The following is a 21,281-nucleotide window of genomic DNA, read 5'->3' as shown; positions in this document are numbered from 1 at the left end:
GAGAGAGGGTCCCCCTGCAGCCCCAGCTGGCCTGGAACTATGTAGACCAGGCTGGCCTTGAAGTCACAGAGATCCGAATGCCTCTGCCTCCCAAGCACTAGGATTAAAGGCGTGCGCCACCACAGCCAGCTAATTTATTTTTACATGTAAGAGTGCATTGCCTACATGTATGTAAGTGCACCTATATTGTGCAATGACCTCAGAGGTCGGAAGAGGGCATCGGATGACCTGGAACTGGAGCTACAGACAATTGTTAGCCGTCATGTGGGTGCTGGGATTCAAACCCAGGTCTTCTATAAGAGCAGTCAGTGCTCTTAACTGCTGAGCCATCTCTCCAGCCCCAGTGTGCTTCCTCTTATACTATGGAGTCACCTCACCTGTGAGGGCAGGTGGCACCCAAGACACAGGTCTCTACTGGGCCCAAACCCGATTCTAGCAATGATATGTCAGTCAGCTTGCTGTTCCTGTAACAATCACCTGAGAGAATCAATGTATAAAGATGAAAGGTTTATTTGGGCTCACAGTCATAGAGGGTCTGGCCTGTGGAGCCCATTGCCTTTCAGCCTCTGGTTGGGGAGGCACACATCACTGTGGTGAAACAAGATTCACCCACCTCATGGCTAGGAAATACAGAAGGGGAAGAAGGGGGGATGCCTCTAGCCCCTTCAAGGACACACCCCCAGTGACCTAACTTCCTCCCACTAGACTCTGCCTCCTAAAGGTTCCAACATCTCCTAATAGGTGGGGCACCAAACCTTCAGCTTGGAAGAGCATTCCAAACTATAGTAAACTGTAATCAGACCTTCTCTAGAGACCTCCCACTTGGGAACTCAGGGGTGAGAAGCCTCAGGCCACATACTCCGTACAGAAAGATATGCTGCAAGCATCCCGTGTCCTCTTCTAGAAGAAAATACCCAAAAGTTTCTCAAAAGACAAATCGCTCTGTTCCCCACCACTCCAAGAGTTGCACACACCAAGAAACAGAATAAAACATGTTTTTTGAATCAGGATGTTCTGTCACATTTATAATCAGACAAGTTGCAGGAACAGGACAGAACCCTGGGGGCAGGCCAGGCTTGGAATGCTAGGGAGGGCGGGCAGGAAGGGAGGGCAGGGATGGAGTGCTGAGTCCCTGAGGACAGGGATGTGAGGAGTGGCTCTGGCCTGGGCTAAGTGACAACTCTACCTGTGTGAGTACAGTTAGGGAAGTCACTCCACCCAGCCCATGAGGGTTTGGGACCCATGTGGTAGGTGTCACCAGGCCCAACAAGAACATCATTCTGATATCTTCCAGGAGCTGTCACTCAAGCACCCATGGGAACTCAGGCCCTCACAGGCAGTGGATCCTCTCTGGCTTTCAGTGGGTCTTCTGCAGGTCTTTGGGCCCAAAGGAGGCTGGCAGCAGCTCCTGGACTGTCCTGACCATATATGTGCCATCTGTCTTGGTCATATACACAGCCCAGTCCGTGCCAAACTGAAAAAGAGGAAAAAGCCACATGAGGCAATAGGGCAAAGTGGTGAGAACCTGAGTTTCAGTCTGACTCTATTCGCTGTGTAATGGCCCTCCTCTCTGTGCCTCAGTTTCCTCACCTGTCAAATGGGAGTGACAGTATTGCACCTGGTTTACAGAGCCCGAGGGAGGAGCTGCTGAAAGAACACTGTTCAAAAGCACAGAGCATGACCCATCATCACCCAGCCACAAACGCCCCCTGAAGGACACCCCCAAGAGCTTTGTAAAAGTAACATTTACCCTCCACTTTCACCTGTAGCGTGCATGTGGGTATATGCACACATGGGGCACGTGTGTGTGTGTGTGTGTGGAGGCCCAATGTTGATGTCAGGAATCATTCTCCATTGCTCTTCCACCTTATTCACTGAGGCAAGGTCTCTCAAACCTGGAATTCACCGATATGGCCAGTTCTCCAGAGGCCAACTGCCTTCTGCAATGAGGGACAAATGACAGCTCACACCTGCTGCCCCTTCCAGGTTCCCCTTCGTGCCTCACTCCAGTTCTTGCCATATGCTAGTCTATGCTTGCCTTATATTATTATTTCCCCATAGGTATGATTATTATACCCACTTTACTGTTGAAGAAACCGAGGCTTAGCAAGATGAAGTCAGCAAAGATGAGAATGCTCCATCTTTCTTCTCTACTCTGAGGGGCGCCATTAACTTCCTGTGGGACTCTGGGTAAATGGCAACTTTGGGGAGGGGGCCTCACTGTCCTCATCTGAAATGTTCATTTATCCATCTTGGTCTTTTTGAGACAAAGTCTCCCTGTAGCCCCAGCTGGCCTGGAACTCACTATGTAGACCAGGCTGGCCTGGAACCCACAGAGATCTGCCTGCCTCTGCCTCCCGAGTGCTGGGATTAAAGGCAGGTGGCACCTTGCCTGGCTCATCTGAGATGTTTTAGAGATGGGAGAGGGTACAAAGCATGTGGGTTGGTGGGGAGTTAAGTGTTAGAGTTAACAGACCCAGGCTCTGGCTGACCAGGCATGGTGAGGTTTGTGGAAGGCACCTCTGCAGATCCTGGCACCTAGTAGATGCTCAATTCATAGAAGCCATTGTGGTTGATGTGTGGGCTGCCAGCCTTGGCCGAGTCCACAGCCTCCTGTTTTTCAACATTCCTGTCTGAATCACGGAGCTGTTTCCTGACACGATCAATCTTCAGGGATTTTCAGAATTAATGTTTCAAGGGAGGGCATTTTCCTGCTTGGCAGGTTGTGCTTGAGGATGCTGGTGTGAGCTGGATGCAGGCGGGTTGAGGTACCAAGTCCCCAGCTCCCAGGCCTCATCACTCACTGCTCACATGGGCTTTCAGTCTCCCCCCTCTCTCTTTTGCCAGCATCTAATCTGTTTGGAGAAAGTGGTCATAAACAGTGGGGCCAAGTTTGGGCCTCAGAGACGTGGTGCCTGGTTATGGCGTTTTTGGACTGGTCACTGCACTGGGCAGCTGCGTCTGCCCCCTTGTGGAAAGGTGAATTCCACTGGGTGAACTGAGTGCCTCTGGGGTGACTTTTCCATCTGGACTTGGGAAAAGCACTCTTCATACTGCAGGGTTGGCAAAAAGCCAAAGGAAAATGGCGCATTTGCAACTTCCATGTGTCCCGAGGCAGAAACACAAAGCCAAAACGGTCTCTCTCCCCAGCACAAGTCCCGAGGCAGGAATGTTCTGGAACAGGCAGCCATCTTCTCTATGGCAAAGTCCCATAGGCATTCCTGGGGACTTTGCTCAGGGTGTAGACACAGGAGGCAGAGGCTGTGTGTGTGTGTGTGTGTGGGGTCGGTGATTGGCGTCAGCCTAGTGTGTCATGGACTCGTTCCTTTCCTCTGATCCTTGTGGAGATGGCAATGCTGATGCCTACCTTGGTCCTGGGCTTGTGACAGGGCTGATGGAGCATCCAGAGTTAGAGTACTCACAGCAAGCTAGAGATCAAGGGCTGTGCACGGGGCTCTCCTGACTTGTGGCTTTCATTTGGGGGACTTCAGAGGACATAGACCTCTTTGAGAGTTCACAAGTTCCCCTAACATTCCCAAATGTTCCCAAGAATACTAACTACCATTGGACCTAAATGAGATGCCACGGTCAGGGCTGGGGGTGTGGTAAGTGTAAGGTGCTTTCCTGGCACATTCAAGTCCCTGGGTTCCATCGCCAGCACTGAGAACACCACTAGCCAAGAAACCCACAATCAAAACCACCCTTTTATTTTTACAATCAAGGAAATCAAAGCCTTGCATAAAAGTGTTTTTTATAAAACTCGCCAGGGTTGACAAGATGGCTCAGTGGGGTAATGGCACTTGCTGTCAAGCCTGATGATCTGCGGTCAATTCCCAAAATCCACACGGTAAGAGGGGGAAACTGTTTCCTGAGAGTTGTCCTCTGACCTCTACATTGGCACTGTGGCATGTACACACACACACACACACACACACACACACATACACACACACAATAAATGTAAAAATATAAATAATATATCATTTCCTTCTTGAAAATTTTTTTCAACCTTGTTTGCTTGCTTGATTGCTTGTTTCTTTTGAGACAGAGACTTGCTATGTAGCCATAACTGACCTGGAACTTGCTATGTAGCCCAGGCTGACCTTAAATGTGCAGCAATTCTCTTGCCTCTACCTTCCAAGTGCTGTGATTACAGGAGTATTCCACCATATCTGGCTATTCTCAACTTAAAAAAGAGTGTCAGGGACTGGAGAGAGGGCCCAGTGGTTGAGAGCACTGGCTGCTCTTCCAGAGGACCAAGGTTAATTCCCAGCACCCTGGTCCGGTGGCTCACAACTGCCTGTAACTCCAGTTCCTGGGATCTTATGCCTCTGGCTTCTGCAGGGACCTGTACTCATGTGCAGGCATACACACATACACACATATATACATCATTAAAAAAAAATCTGGGGCTGGAGAAACGGCTCAGTGGTTAAGAATGCTGGCTGCTCTTGAAGAAGACCGGGTTCAAATCCCAGCACCCACATGGCAGTCAACTACTGTCCATAACTCCAGTTACAGGGGATCCAAGGGCTTTTGTTCTCTGTGGGCATTGCACGACACGGGTGCAGTTACATACATGCGGGCCATACACTCATACACGTAAAATAAAAATAATAAACAAAATATTTAAAAAAGAATAAGCAAATATATTCAAAGGCCGATAGTCTATCTGAACTAATAATTACAAATTTTATGGATATAACAGTTATGAGCATACAAAATTTGTTCATAAAGAAATAGATCAAGGGGCTGGAGAGATGGCTCAGTGGTTAAGAACAGTGTTCTTGCAGAAGACCCAGGTTCAAATCCCAGCACCCACATGGCAGCTAACAACTGTCCGTAACTCCAGTTCCAGGGGAATCAGACAACCTCTTCTGCCTGCCGCAGGCATTGCACGACCACAGGTGCACTTACTACATGCAGGCAATACACACATACACATAAAATTAAAATAAAATAAAAACTCTTTTAAAATATAGTAAAGGGCTGGAGAGATGACTCAGTGGTTAAAAGCACTGATTCCTCTTGTAGAGGACCACTTTCAGTTCCCGGCACCCATGTGGTGGCTAACAACCATCCTTAACGTCAGTTCCAGGGAATCCGATGCCCTCTTCTGGCCTTCTTGGGCACTGCATGACACAGGTGTACTTAACAGGCAAAACACTTATACATACAAAAATTAAAAATAAAAAAATTAAATGTAATAAAATATGCATAACATAAAATTTGCCATTTTAGTCTTAAGTGCACAACTCAGTACCTTTTATTCTGGAATAAACACCTCCCCAGCCTGTTTGCTGGCCCATGTGGCCTGTGTGATAGTGTGGCCGGTCCCCTGTCCATGCCTGTGACTCCTGTTCCATTGTTCTCCCCCGCTGCCTGAGGCCCAGTCCTTTGGCCTTTTTTGCTGTTCATCACATAGCAATCAGCTGGCGTCACACTTGTGGGTCCCTCTATCTAGAAGTCTCCTCTAGAACTCTGTCTCATTGCTTTTCTACTTCAGTGTAACCTTCAACCTTGCTAGGCCACTTAGAGGCCAGCAAACCTTTCACTGTCAAAGGCCAGAAAGTATTTCAGGTTTCCCAGGCTGTGTGGCCTTTCTCTGGCTGCTCCACCATGCTACTGCAGGGCTAAAGCAGCTGTGGGCAATTCATCAATGAACGGCTGCAGTAGTGTTTCAATAAAATTTATTTATAAATTTATAACCAGAAGGCAGGCTGGGTTTACTGGCCCGAGTTTTGGGTTTTGTTTTTTTTTCCCACAACTGCTCCCTTCTCAGAAACTTCAGCTTACTTATTTTTTCCCAGCCTCCAGCACCAGACTGGAAGCTCGAAGCTGGACGAAAGCAGGTCTGGCTTAGCTTGCCCCAGAGCTGCCTCAGTGACAGGCACAAGTGATAGACACTTAAGTATATGTTGGGTAAGGGCCTCATTTCCAGCGACTCACATGAGCCTAGGGAGGCCTTAGGAGCCAACCAGCAGTTTGGTGTTGCCTCTAGGAGACCTCGGTTTGCTTTCCAGAAAGAAAGCCAAATTCTCACCTCTCTCATGACTTGTCGGCAGGCCCCGCATGGTGAGATGAAGTCGTCTTGCAAATCACTGTGGAAGCAAAAACTTGAACTCAGATCAGCCTGTTACAAGTCTCCTGGCTGATGACTGAGATTCACACACTGAGTCCCTTTCGAGTTCCAAATCAGGTCACACCCCATCAGACAGTTCCTGATTCCCATACTCACTGTGTCTCTGGAGGTTTAGAAAGGCAATTTGGCTGCTGGCCACACTTTCACAAACAAGGCCACTAAGGCAATGCTGTTCTCGTTAATGAATCCATAACTCCATAAACATTTAGGGAGCACTTACTATCACCCACATACCATGAGTGTAGGAGAGCTGGTCTCTGTCCTCCAAGAGACGGCTCAGCTCAGCAGGTGACAGAAAACTAGATCATTTATTATTTTAAGCAAAATGCAGTAAAAACACACAGTAAGAGGGTATTGTTTGCCACTGGATCAAGAGAAGGTCAGACAGGAGGTGGCATTGGCTGGTCCTCACAGGGAGAGTAGAGGCATGTATTCCCATTTAGTGAAAAACTATGGTATCATTTGACATACATCATTTTGTTTAATTTTCAGAACAAGTTGGGTATATGAATAACCATTTATTGATGAGGACAGGGTTGCTCTGTGTTTTAGGCAAAAGAAATAGTTAGGGGAAAAAAAGGAAGGGAAGGGGAAGAAAGGTTTCATGCAAAGGCCCAGGGCATGGAAGAATAAGATGTATGCGAATCAAAGAGGAAACTGTGCAAACGTGCTCCTGACATGTGGGAGGGCCTGAGGCGACCCTTCCAGCTGGGGCTGCCTGTGAGAACTTGGGCACCTATATAGGCAGTCCTCCAGTTCTGAGCAGGGACAAAGGATGGGGCCTAGAACACACAGGGCTAACTGCAGGGGCCTTGCTTTATCATCATTCTAGAAGAGCAAGGGATTTAAGTTTTGGTTCTTGGCCAGCTCTTTGTTTTTGCTAACTGTGTGTGACTCTGAATCATCTTAAATCATTTAGGGCTGGCTCCTTTGTAACATGTGGGTAATAATGTTATCTACTTTGTAAGAATCAAGAAAACAAAATGAGATGTCTGAAGGGTTGTAAACTTTATATTACTATTATTATTTGTTGTTTTAGACAGAGTCTCCCTGTAGCCACAGCTGGTCTGGAATTCACTACGTAGAACAGGCTGACCTCAATCTCACAGAGATCCGCCTACCTCTGCCTCCCAAGTGCTGGGACTAAAGGCGTGTGCCACCACGGTTAGCTTAAACTTTATTTTTCAGACAGGATCTTATGTTGCACAGGCTGGTCTCAAACTTCTCATGGAGCTGAAGATGACCTTAAATTTCCGATCCTCCTGCCTTTAGTTCCTGAGTTCTTGTATTATAGGCATGTAATACCATGTCCGGTTTTGTGTAGTGTTAGGGATTGAACCCAGGCAGGGCTTTGTACATGCTAGGCAAGTACTCTCCCAACTCAGCTATATCCCCAGCCCCAAGGCTTTGTAAATCTCAGAATGGTATATTGCTATTGCCTGAACTAATTCCTATATACCTGTTTTCTCTCATTATAAGCTCTGTCATAATTTCTGTATTTTATCCTATATAATTTTTTAAATATATTTTTTATTTTTTTGGTCTTTTTGAGACAGGGTCTCCCTGTAGCCCCAGCTGTCCTAGATAGAACTCACTATGTAGACCAGGCTGGCCTTGAACTCACAGAGATCTGCCTGCCTCTGCCTCCCTAGTGCTGGGATTAAAGGCGTGTGCCACCACGCCTGGCTTATTTTTATTTTATGTGTATGAGTATATTGCCTGCATGTATGTGAGTGCACCCTGTCGTGCAGTGCTGTAGAAGTCAGAAGAGAGCATCAGATTCCCCTGGAACTGGAGTCAAGGACAGTTTGTAGCTTCCATGTGGGTGCTGGGAATCGAACCTAGGTCCTCTGCAAGAGCAGTCAGTGCTCTCAACCGCTGAGCCATCTCTCCAGCCCCTATCCTATATAATTTTATTACATAGCCTGTGCTTTATGTACTGCCATATAATTAATTTACTATGCATTCACAGTAACTGTTATGCTGTTTACTGTGTGCCTGGCACGCTGAGCTCCCTGCAGCATGCTCTGTAAGTGTTGGCTCACTTCAGATGACAAGTATTTATTGAGAACCTACTATGTGTCAGGCATTATGCACTGCCACTGGTGCTGGGGGTGCAGCAATCAACAAGACACACAAATCCACTGTGCTCAGGACTTTGTAGACTCATGACAGAAGCACCCCAACCAACCAACCAACCAACCAGCCAGCCAACCAACCAACCAACCACGGACCAAGTGGAGACAGGCAGAGACACTGTGAAAAGGATGAAGCAGCTGAGGGGACACACCTTGACAAGCACTGTTTTATCAGATGCTTGTGATAACTGACTCTTCCATCTGGGGGTCCAGTCAGAGAATGGTTCTGCTCCATGAAAACGTGGGGTTCGATCTGAGCATGCTTCTTGCTTCAGAAGAAAGCCCACAGGGGCATGAGGGAATGGGGACTCCTGCTCAGGATGCCCTCTGAGTCAAGTTAATCCTTGCAGTTACTAGGTACCAGATGTTACAGCAGAGCCTCTCATGGGTCTTTTGGAGGTTGGACTGTGCTACGTTTTGCTTCCTTCAACCTGTGTTGATCCAGAGCCTGACTGAAGCCACACAGGCCTGGAAGAGGAGTGGGATCCTGCCTTCAGGGACCTCACCATCTGGACAGAGGAAAAAGCCAGCACAGGAATGTTGTCAGGAAAGCACACTGTGGGCAGGGCACAGGCGAGGTGCCAAAGGAACTTCAGCCTCCCTTCCACAGCCTGCAGGACCCGACACGAGCTGGTCCTGCCTAGTTTTCCATGTCCTTTCCTAGGCTTCTGGTAGGCACAGTCAACTACTCAGTGAATAGCCCCTTGGACAAAGTGATCTGTATCGGGAGCTTCTGGGGGCCAATCCTGTACTCTACTGGAAAGTTGGATTCGACTTCAGCTTCAATCATCAACAGTTCTGAGCTGGTGCAGCCCAGGGCCAAAGCTCTGAGGACAAGGACTGCTCAGGTCACTCTGACTGCAGTGCCAGGTATTGAGCCAAGGATCCGTTTTATTACTTTTAATTTTTGAATTTATGTTTGTTTTGCCTGCATGTGTGTTAAGTGTACCATGTGCATGCAATATCCACAGAGGCCTGAAGAGGGCATCAGATCTCCTGGAACTGGAGTTACAGACTGTTGTTAGCTGCCATGTGGGTGCTGGGAATCAGACCAGGTCCTCTGCTAGAGTAGCCAGTGCTCTTAACTGCTGAGCCATCTCTCCAGCCCCTGAGCAGAGGATTTTAAAAGGAACCAGTCAGTCAGTCAGTGAACCAGATATCAAGTGGAGTGTTTGGCTCATTCAATCCTCCAGCACCGTGCAAGAGCTGAGAGTATGCAGTACTCTTATTGCTCATGTGTTAGAGATGACAGAAGGAGAAGCGGCTTACCCAGGACCACAGCTACTCAGTGGCAGAACCAGGATTTAAACTCAGAACCCATGTGTTCGCCTTTGTTATTCTTGGGCTAACTCCCAGTTGCATAACAGTAGTTCTTATTGGTTACAGACTCAATGCTGGGAAGTTTACAAGAGTCATTTCATGAGACCCGGCACATGAATTTCACAGATTAAAAGGCCAGGCTGAGGGTTGGGGATGTAGTTTAGTTGACAGAATGCTTGCCTAGCAGACCCTGGGTTTGATCCCTGTGCTGCATAAACTGGGAATGGTGGCACACATTTGTAATCCCAGCACTCAGGAGGTGAAGAGCATAAGTTCAAGATCATATCCTTGGCTAAAAAATGAGTGTGAGGTCATCAGCCTGGGCTCTATGAGATCTTGCCTCAAAAAAAAAATATATATGGGGCCAGGTGTGGTGGTACACGCCTTTAGTCCCAGCACTCGGGAGGCAGAGGCAGGCAGATCTCTGTGAGTTTAAGACCAGCCTGGTCTACATAGTGAGTTCCAGGACAGCTGGAGATACAGGGAGACCCTGTCTCAAAAAGACCAAAAAAAAAAAAAAAAAAAAAAAAAAAAAAAAAGGGAGATGTTTGCAAAAAAAAAAAAAAAAAAAAAAAAAAAAATTAAAAAAAAAAAAAAAAAAAAAACGAGTACAATGAAAAATTTATAAAAAGTCTGTTTGAGAGGCTTATAAATGCCTAAGGTGGGCAGTGGGGCAGGATGGGAACCACACCTCACTGACCTGGAGTCAGGGCTTTAACTGTCCCTCAACATTTCTGTCAAGAGTGAGCACTGAAGGCCAGATGAGCTGGCTGCATCTGGAAGTTTCTGACACATTTCCTGGCTTCTCCTCCCCTGCCTTTTGCTGGAGGCTGAGGGTTTTCTGTGGCTTGTGTAGACCTTGTCCACATACTGAGGTCATCTCCGCTGGGCAGGCTGGAAACCTACTGACTCTGAGGACTGAGGCTGAGATTTCGGTGGGAGGCCAGCACAGTCCACCTGGCTCTGCTGATGCCCACACCCGTCCTGGGTCCTTTGCCATCTCAGAGGGCCACTCCCTGCTCAGCCCTGTCCTGTGCCAACAAGAGCTGGCGTTTCGCATTTCTCCTCTAACTCCACACTCTATTCAATGAGCCCTAGTGTAATAATAGCTGTATTTTTGGCTGGGGGTGGAGTACAGGCTAAAAATCCAGAGAAGGGAGTTGGGTGCTGGAAAATACAGGTTTTGTGTAAATAAGGACATCTGCTTAATCATAGCAAGATCCAGTGAGTCATGTTTAAAAGCAGGTAATAACTGAGAGGAAAAGCCTTTCATTTGGAAAATGTTAATGGCCAGGCTGCTGCACTGTCGTCTCTTCTGACTGTGGCCTCTCTCTCCCCAGAACATCATTACTTTCTTGACTCAGCTTTAAAATTGAGTTATTTCTCAACTTGCATCCTGATCTACGCTCATCTGCACAAAATGTTCCTGGCACAGCTTCCTTTATTCTCCAGAGGCTGAAGGGGAAGGAAGCCAGGACAGCCCTTGGCCGCAGGGAAGGCTGGGAATTGTGGACTGGCTTGGCTCCAGTCACTCCACATGACACTAAGGTACTCTGGACCCTCTGGGATTAGACTGAGACAAAGCACAGGGTCTTGGAAAAGCCACGTGGGTCTGTCTCTCTTGCACAGCCCATATCAGCCTTGCTTTGAGCCCCGTCTTTCTATCAAAAGGGACTACAGCTCCATGCTCAGGAAGAAACGATTTCTCTAGAGTCTGTGTCCCAGAATGCCCAATGTCCCCAAAGACACTCTGCTGAGTGCATTAAGCACTTCCCATGTCATTTTCCTCACCAAAGTCATTTCTCTTATAGAGAGTACAGGAGGGGCATCCTAAGGCAATTCATTATGAAACCATTAATTGCTACGTCTAAATTAGTAAGGGTCCATTTGCTTCAATCCTGAAGTGTCTGAGTCTGTGCCCACTGCCAGTAAGACCTGAACATATGCCCCTTAAGGAAAATCCTACAGGAGCTACTGTGATCACATCCAGAGCACAAGAGAACGTTGGTTAAGGTCCTGTTCAGCCAGAATCCGGCTGGAGTCAGATTAGTTTGAACCATAATTGGTGCCTACCTGTCTGCCACCAACTCATCCCCGCCAGCTTGTTTTTGCAGCCTGGTTCTGGCACCTACACTTAAGTGTTGGAAGAGTGTCTGACCCCTTGGAACAGCATGGCACAGTGTGATGTGCTGGAAGTGGCCTGAGACTCCAAGGCCTGTGCTGTCCCAGCACTGCCATTAACTCCCATGAAAGTTGCTTTGCTTCTCTGGGCCTTGGTTTTTTTTTTTTTTTTTTTTTTTTCCAACTATAAAATGGAGGTGGTGGCAAGAGGTGTTCATGCCAGGTGACTTTCTGGTCTCTCTGGTTTGGGGTTTCTGCACTGTCTTACTGCTGTAGCTCTGCGGGATTCTGCTGTACTCAGGGCTGTTGGAACAGGAACACACCTGTCCCATGTCAGAATTCCCTTGAATGTTTATGGGCTCTGTAGGCTCACCCCTGAGGGTGGATTCTGAGGCAGAAAACAAAGACATGGAAAATTAGGACATGGGGCTGGAGAGATGGCTCAGCAGGTGAGAGCACTGGCTGCACTTGCAGAGGACCGGGGTTTGATTCCCAGCACCCACACGGCAGCAAACAACTGTTTTTAACGTCAATTTCAGGAGATCTGATGCCCTCTTCTGACCTCTGTGAGAACTGAATGACATGGGTGCACACATGCAGGCAATACACTCATACATAGAAAATAAAAATAAAATTAAGCCGGGCATGGTGGCGCACACCTGTAATCCCAGCACTCAGGAGGCAGAGGCAGGCAGCTCTCTGTGAGTTCAAGGTTGGCCTGGTCTACATAGCAAGTACCAGGCCAGATGGGGGTTACAGGGAGACCCTGTCTCAAAAAGATTAAAAAAAAAAATTTAAGAAAAGGAAAATTAGCTGGGCATGGTGGTGCACGCCTTTAATCCCAGCACTTGGGAGGCAGAGGTAAGCGGATCTTTGTGAGTTTGAGGCCAGCCTGGTTTACATAGTGAGTTCCAGGACAGCTGGGGCTACAAGGAGACCCTGTCTCAAAAAAAAAAAAAAAAAAAAAAAAAAGAAAATTATGGGAACATGAGAAAGGAAAGGAACTCCTCACTCAGGAGTCTGGTTGAAGTCTTTTGTTAGCGGAGAATCAAGAATTCTAATGATTAATATTTGCTTAAGGCCTTTCTCCCTTCCCAGCTGAAAACCTGCAGTTTTCTAGGACTCTCCCCAGAAGTCCCATTTACATATGCCAATCTCCTTGTTCAACCCTAGTGGCTTCTGGTTTTACTTTATCAGATTATAATTCCATTATAATGGCATCTTCAGAGCCACTTTATAATTTCAATTGAAAAGGGGAGCTGGGCATGGTGGCACAGGCCTTTAATTCCAGTATTCAGGAGGCAGAGGCAGATCTCCATGACTTCCAAGACAAGCCTGATCTACATAGCGAGTTCCAGGTCAGCCAGGACACAGTGACACCCTGTCTATCTATAAAAAAGAAGGGGGTGCGAGAGAGATGGCTCAGTGGTTAAAAGTACTGGCTGTTCCTGCAGAGGATCCAGGTTTGGTTCCCAGCACCCACACAGCAGCTAACACCTGTCTATAACTCCACTTCCAGGGGAGCCCTCTTCTGACCTCCACAGGCATTGCATAACATGGGTGAACTTACATACATGCAGGGAAAACACTCATATGCATAAAATAAAAATCAATAAATGAGATGTCTTTTAATAGACTCTAGCTCTGCTCCACTGAACTGGCTTGTTCAGAAATACTTTTCTCCAGGAAAGTCAAGAACTTGATGTTGGGCACCTTCCTCAACTTACCACTTTTACAAGAAGGTCTCTCAATCAACCCAGAACTCACCAAACTGGCTAGACTGGCTGGTTAGCCAGCTCCAGGGATCTGCCTGTCTCCACCCTCACCAGCACTGCGATTACAGAAGCAGGACACCCCACCTGGCTTTTTATGTGGTTCCTGGGGTCCTGAACTCAGATCCTCATGCATGTGTAGCAAGTGCTGTATCAACTCAGCTGTCTCCCAGCCTCACCTCACCCCACCTCTTTTTGTTTTTAAAGACAGGGTCTCATTTAGCTAAGGCTGATCTTACTATGTAGCCCAAGGATGATCTCCCTGCCTCTACCTCTTGAGTGCTGGGATTCCAGACAAGTGCCACCATGCCCAGTTTTATGCCGTGTTGGGGTTGAAACTCAGGCCCCTGGGCAATCTAGGTGTGGTGGTTTGAATGAGAATGTCTCCCATAGGCTCCAAGTATTTGGACATTTTGTCGCCAGTTGGTGGTGCCATTTTGGGAGGTTTTAGAAGGTGTGAAGCATGTCACTGGGGGTGGGCTTTGAGAGTTTTTAAGCCTTGCTGGATTTCCTGTCTCTCTCTGCTTCCTGTGCCTGCTTGAAGATGTGATTGTTCAGCTTTCTGCTCCTGCTACACCTCCCCACCGTTACCAACTCTCCCTGGAACTGTAAGTCAAATAAACTCTTCTTCTTCTTTTTTTTTTGTCTTTTTTGTCTTTTTTGAAGCAGGGTCCCCTCCCAATTTTTTTATTATTTTTATTTTATGTGTATTCATGTATTGCCTGCCTGTAGGTAAGTGCACCGGTGTTGTGCAATGCCCACAGAGATCAGAAGAGGCTGTCGGATCCCCTGGGACTGGAGTTATGGACAGTTGTTAGCTGCCATGTGGATGCTGGGATTCAAACCCAGGTCTTCTGTAAGAACAACCAGTGTTCTTAACTGCTGAGCCATCTGTCCAGCCCCCCAACTCCATTTCTTATTAACCTCCTTACCCCAGCACTCAGCTGTGGTGCCTACCCCTGTGTCTGCCATGCAGAACATGTGCAATAGACTTGTCTCAGGTCAAAGAACAAATGACTCACATGTGGGTGATGCTGACTGGAGAGGTGGATGAGAATTGCTGTGACTGAGCTGTCCTACTCACCTGGAGACAGCAATGGCCTTGAAATCCTTGTACCCTTCAGAGATGGCCTTCTGGATAGCAGTTCGTTCAGCACATACACCTAGTGAGTAGCAGGCATTTTCTATGTTGCACCCTGAGGAAAGAGAAGAGACCTGTGGGATGTGTAGCAGAACCATTTCCTGCTGCCTGTGTTGTAAGAGGCACCCACGTTCCAGGCCAGGGAGGGTCCTACTATTTGGAACAAGGTGGGGAAAACAGCATGTGACTGAGCCCTGGGAAGCTCTGGGACCCACTGTGGAGTGGCTATTCCAAGAATGTTGATTGCTTTTGTTTCCCTAATGGCTTATCTTGTTGCTCAACCTGGAAGCAGGACAGTGCAACAGGGCAGATGGAGCAGCCTCATCACCTCTAAGAGGTCAAGGCCAAGGCCAAGGGAGCTAGTGAGGCTTAAGAAACAAAGCTGTCTGGGAGGTATAGTTCAGCAGTAGAGTGCTTGCCTCGAATGAAGCTGTGGGCAGAGGGAAGGTAAAAGGAAACAAATAGAAGTTTGGCATGGTGATGCACGCCTTAAATTCCAGCACTCATGAGACAGAGGCAGGAGGATTTCTGTGAGTTCAAGGCTAGCCTGGTCTACATATCAATTTCTAGGCCAGTCAGAGCTACATAGTGAGACTCAGTCTCAAAACAAAAAAAATAAAACAAAGCACATGTCCTAGTTCGTCTCTCCATTGCTGTAACAAAACACTCTGACCAGTACCAACTTGGGGAGGAAAGGGTTTATTCAGCTTACATCTCCCAGGTCACAGTTCATCAGGGAGCCCAAGGTAGGAACTCAGGCAAGAACCTGGAGGCAGGAGCTGGAGCACAGGTCATGGAGGAACGCTGCTTACTGGCTTGCTCCCCTGGCCCATGCTCAGCCTGCTCTCTTATCCAACACAGGCCCACCAGCCCAGGGGTGGCACCACCCACAGTGGGCTGGGCCCTCCAACATCACACAACAATCAAGAAGATGCTCCACAGACATGGCCACAGGCCAGTTCAATGGAGGAAATTCCCCAATTGAGGCTCCCTCAACCCAGGTGTGTCAAGCTGACACTAAAGCTATCTAGCACAGCACACAAAACAAAACAGCAACACCAAAAAAACCCCCCCCCCCAAAAAAAAAAGAAAGGAAAAGAAAACCTGTCAGGCTTGATGGCATCAGCTTTCGGTTCCAGAACTTGTGGGAGGCAGTAGCAAGGTAGATGTCTGAGTTTGAGGCCCACCAGGTTTACATAGTGAATTCCAGGCCAGCCAAGGCTATATGGTGAATCCCTGTGTTCTAGTTTGTCTCTCCATTGCTGTGACAAAACGCTCTGACCACTATCAACTTGGGGAGGAAAGGGTTTATTTGGCTTACATCTCCCAGGTCACAGTTCATCAGGGATCCCAAGGTAGGAGCTCAGGGCAGGAACCTGGGAGCTGGAGCTGGAGCACAGGCCATGGAGGAACACTGATTACTGGCTTGCTCCCCTGGCCCCTCCCTGCTCAGCCTGCTTTCTTATACAACACAGGCCCACCTGCCCAGGGATGGCACCACCCACAGTGGGCTGGGCCCTTCCACATCACTCAACAATCAAGGAAATGCCCCACAGACATGGCCACAGGCCAGCCCTATGGAGACTGTTAGGGAAAGAGGAATTTACTGCTTGTTTGAATATACTGCTTGTCTGAATTTACTGCTTAAATTTACTTGTTTAAATTTACTGCTTGTAACCAATTAACTAAACTGGAGACACAGGCATCCGGAGATAGGGGCAAGTGCTACAGCCCTGGAACCTGACCTGTCTGATCTGTGTCGTGTCATGTAGGCATGTCTGCTTACACAAGATAACAGAAAAGAGTCGTGCCAGGCACATACCACCCATCCCTCCCCAATTGAGACACCTGAAGGGAGTTGTAACATTTTTCTTGTTTTGAAGTTATTGGTTTGTGAAATGCTTGCTTTAAAACTATTGGTTGTATAAACGCGGGCTTTTGTGTAATGGTTGTGGGAGCCTATATAATTTTTACCTAAAATTGCCTCAGGGTTGATCGCTCTAACCAGACCTGCATGTCTTGGAAGGTCGGTTGGCCCCAGCTAGCTGGTTTAATAAAATTCTGCTTGATTTTTGCATCTCCATACTCGTGCATTTGTTCTCCAGAAGAGACCCACCGAGTCATGGACCCTAACAGAGACAATTCCCCAATTGAGGCTTCCTCAACCCAGGTGTGTCAAGTTGACACTAAAACTATCCAGCACACCATGCCTTTAAAAAAAGATGTGGAACCTTTGGGGGAAGTGAGTGCATCGTGACTCCTAGTGAAAGGAGCTAATCCCCATAGTTAAAATATGTGCTTGTTTGATGGCCCCGAAAGGGCTGTCTTGCCCCTTTTGCTGTTCGAGGGCACAGCAGGAGAAGATGGCCCCTCTCTAGACTCTAATCTGCCAATGCCTTTGGTTGGAACCTTCCAGTTTCTAGAAGTGGGAGAAATTTCTTTTGTTCATAAGCCACCCAGCCTATGATACTTTGCTGTAACAGTCTGAACAGACTAAAACCAGTCCTAACTTAAGGTTTTATTTTAGGTCTGAGCAAAGTTTTTGTTCCTGATTACCCGCTGTCTGAGCTCAGTCAGGTTTCTATGTGAGTTGTGTTGCAAAACAATCAAACCGAATCAATCAGCTAATAGGCACAGTTCCCAGGCTCTACGAGTACACATGCCATCAGGCAATCCTGGGGTTCCAATGCGAGATGGGGTGTTTAGGTGGCCTAATCAGCAGAGTAAGCCTTCCTAGTGTTCCTCTGGAGTGCTCCTGGGTGACACTAGCAAGGGCTGCTCCATGGCTCTGAGGAAACAAAGTGTTGGAACAGCCTAATTGGTTGTCGAAAATACGTCCCATTTTCAGGGCATGAACAAAGGACCTTTGGAGCGGGGCTTTCTTCTGATCATCAGGAGGTGGCATGCAGCCTATTTCATTCTTGGGAACTTCTCTTTCTCTGTGAGGAAGAGATCTTAACTGTTCCCTAATGCTCACCTCTTATTTATTCTTTGAAATGATACAAGCACTCCTCATTCTAATATGGCTGACCCAATATGGCCAGACTATACCATAAGGGAATCTGAGAGTATATTTCATAGATTCTCTTGAAGTAGGTTGTGTCCATGTAAGCAAATTTTAGCCAATGAGTTGTGGCCCAAAGTGAAGTGGGAAACTTGTGGGTCATATTTTCTGTAGTGTTTTGCTTAACAATGACTTCTCTTTTCTTCCGCAGACTGGAAGGTGGGGATTTCAGGGGGCAGAGGCAGCTTGGACTTTGTGGTTGATGACACAGAAATGGAGAAGCAATACGACAGAAGGAATTTAGGAAACTGGTCAACTCAGAGCAGAATTGCCTACTTTCTCTGGACCAGCTATCTACTCTGAATTGTTATTAGAGAGAGAGAGAGAGAGAGAGAGAGAGAGAGAGAGAGAGAGAGAATACATCATTCCATCATGTTTATATCACTGTACTTTAGGATCTTCTTGTCACAACCACATAACCTCTTGATATAGAAATTTGTGCTGAAAGTGAGATGCAATTTCACTAAGCCAACTAAAGTATCTAGCATTGGTGTAGCGTCCAGGCATTTCAGGCATTGTGAATGAGGAGACCCATTTAGCAAGGTGGCAAGCTCGTGACCTCTGTTGGTCTGTGGAAGATTACTTTTCCACCGGGTGATAGGAATGAGATCTGTGGCAAAGATCTGATTCAAGGTGTCATCTTCCCACCCAGTCTATTGCTTCGGGTGCCTCAACAGGCACCAGTGGGATATGGCATGAGGGGTAGACAGACATGGGTACTAGTTTGTAGAAAAGTAGACTTGGGAGGTTGGAGAACCATGTCTATACAGAAGTGACTGGAATCAAATATCAAGAAGGATCCAAATCTTTAAAAAAAAATATTTTATGTGTATGAGTTTATTGCCTGCATGCAAATGTTAAGTGCACCCGTGTCACGCAATGCCTGCAGAAGTCAGAAGAGGGCATCAGATCCCCTGGAACTGGAGTTACGGACGGTGGTTAGCTGCCATGTGGGTGCTGGGAATTGAACCCTGTTCCTCTGAAAGAGTAGTCAGTGCTCTTAACTGTTTAGCCATCTCTCCAGTCCCAGGGATTCAAATTTTTTTAAAAAAATTTTATTTATTATTATTATCATTATTATTTTCTTTGGAGGGGGTCTTTTTGAGACAGGGTCTCCCTGTAGCCACAGCTGTCCTGGACTCACTATGGAGACCAGGCTGGCCCTGAACTAACAGATTCCCCCTGTCTCTGCCTCCTGAGTGCTGGGATTAAAGGCAAGCACTGCCACACCCGGCTATTTATTATTATTTTTATTTTATATGTATCAGTGTATTGCCTGCATGTAGGTAAGTGCACCTGTGTTGTGCAATACCCACCGAGGTCAGAAGAGGGCGTCGGATTCCCTGGAACTGGAGTTATGTGGGTGCTGGGAATCAAATCCAGGTCTTCTGCAAGAGAAGCTAGTGTTCTTAACTGCTGAGCCATCTCTCAGCCCCAAGGGATCCAAATCTTTGATAACATTAGATAGCAAAGAAGCCACAAGTTGGGCCTACATAAGCCTATGGCAGTTTAATTCCTAAAGAAGTCACCCAGGCCTCCAAAACATCACACATATACTGAGCAAGCCATATTCTCCAAGGACAGTCTCTTTGATGCACTTGGTAGACATGTGGCCAATGATGATCAAGGAAGAAGCTCCCCAAAACTTAAGGCAGGGATCCCAGCAGACAATGGACGAGGGTCACACCAAGAGCAGAGAAGGAGAGCATAGGGTAGGTGCCTTGGTACTTCCTTCCTGCCTGCCTGCCTGTGTCAGTGCGTGCATGTGTGTGCGTGTGTGCGTGTGTGCATGTGTGTGTGTGTGTGTGTGTGTGTGTGTGTGTGTGTGTATGTGTGTCCATAACTGTCCTGGCCGGTGACTGCTGTGTTCTTGTCCTTTCTTTTATCTAATGGGAGAGTCTTGCTGTCGCCATTTCTAACCCCCCACTGTATACTGTGGGAGTGAGCAGAAAATTATTCAGTTCATGGACCACTGAACCATCAATGCTACATTTGGACCAGAGGAGAGGAGAGCTGTGCAAGCGCTGCGGTACCCTGCTCTCACCTGCTCTCAGAGCCCTTCCTTAGCAGGGTGGCAGTGGGTACTCTTTGTAGGAAGAAGGATGTGTACAAATATAAAGGCCTGGTGACCGAGGCTGCTATCTGCTCCCAGCAAGCTCTCAGGGACTCCACCTGAATTTAGTTGGGTCATGGCTACCCAGCTGGAAACTACATTTCCCAGCCTCCCTTGAAGCTTCTTGTAGTCCTGCAGTTTTATGGGTTTTGTGGGTGTGTGTGCGCCAGAGAAGAGAGAGCTAGGCAGCCATCTTGCTCCAGTCACTGGGTCTGTATCTGCCCTGTCAGCTCAGTCTGCTGTCATCTGTTCTCCTCTTGTCCAAGATCCAGTCTTCGTTATAATTCTGTACTCTCCTGTTGCTCCTGCCTTTAGCGGATTTGGAACCTGGCAGAGAAGCCACTGAAATCATTATCCCTCCTAATAGTCTCTGTTCCCTCATTATCCATATGAGGAGCAATTACATTTATCATGTAGCTCAGAGTTCTCAAGACCACATAATCCATGGCCAGAACTGATGGCTGTCATCGGACCTTTGGCCTGCTGCCATAGCTGCAAAGCGGCTGGGAAGGGGGCACGTGTGCTCACAGCCAGGCAGGGACTGGCTGTGTATTATCAGGTAGTAACAGGTTTAGAATTCTACATTAGGGAAGAAAGGAAGGTTTATTCAGTGGGCACCAAAAGTAGACTATAATGGACATCGACTGTTTTAGTGTCTTAGCACCTCTTCCTTTTTCTATTAAAAAAAAAAAAATTAGCCGGGCATGGTGGCGCACACCTTTAATCCCAGCGCTTGGGAGGCAGAGGCAGGGGGATCTCTGTGAGTTCAAGGCCAGCCTGGTCTACAGAGTGAGCTCCAGGCCAGCTGGGGCTACAAAAAAACCTAAAGAAAATTTATTACTCTTACTTCTATTTTTCCTGTATGAATGGATTGCCTATGTGTGTACGTGCACCTGCGTTGCCCAATGCCCCAGGAGGTCAGAAGGAGGCACTGGATCTCCTGGAGCTGGAGTTACAGACAGGTGTTAGCTGCCATGTGGGTGCTTGGAAACGAACCTAGGTTGTCTGCAAGAGCAGTCAGTGCTCTTAACTGCTGAGCCATCTCTCCAGACCCCTTCTTTTTGATTTTATTACTCTGTGTGTGTGTGTGTGTGTGTGTGTGCGTGTGTGTGTATGTGCATGTATATGTGTGGAAGCCAGAGGTTGATGTTGGGTGTTTTCCTCAATTGCTCCCCACTTTTTTTTTTTGTGGCAAGGTCTCCCACTGAACCTGGAACTCACCTATTCAACTAGACAGGATAGCCAGCAAGCCTCAGGGATTCTCCTGACTTCACCTCCCCTCAGCTCTGGGATTACAGGTACACGACACTGTAATTTTCAAAATATTTTATTTATTATATTTTTAAAATATTTCATTTATTACTTTTATTTTATATGTATACATGTATTGCCAGCATGTAGGTAAGTGCACCCGTGTTGTGCAGTGCCTGCAGAGGACAGAAGAGACCGTCAGAGCCCCTGGAACTGGAG

General features: G+C 47.4%; 1 protein-coding gene across 1 annotated transcript in view; it reads right to left on the bottom strand.

The window, feature by feature from the left end:
- Positions 1-978: 978 nt before the first annotated feature.
- Positions 979-21,281, bottom strand: part of Cda (cytidine deaminase) — a 32,650-nt gene continuing 12,347 nt past the window's right edge. The window contains exons 2-4 of the mRNA XM_008838589.3: positions 14,578-14,689; positions 6,044-6,101; positions 979-1,474 (exon numbers count right to left, since the gene is read on the bottom strand). Of these exons, the coding sequence (XP_008836811.1) occupies positions 1,358-1,474; positions 6,044-6,101; positions 14,578-14,689 (287 nt within the window). The 3' untranslated portion in view covers positions 979-1,357. The remainder of the gene's footprint in view (positions 1,475-6,043; positions 6,102-14,577; positions 14,690-21,281) is intronic.

The sequence above is a fragment of the Nannospalax galili genome, unplaced genomic scaffold (genome assembly GCF_000622305.1).
Source record: "Nannospalax galili isolate Female #2095 unplaced genomic scaffold, S.galili_v1.0 scaffold2019, whole genome shotgun sequence".
NCBI classification, from domain to species: domain Eukaryota; kingdom Metazoa; phylum Chordata; class Mammalia; order Rodentia; family Spalacidae; genus Nannospalax; species Nannospalax galili.
Note: the sequence above shows the minus strand (reverse complement) of the source record. Positions and strands in the feature narration are given on the sequence as shown.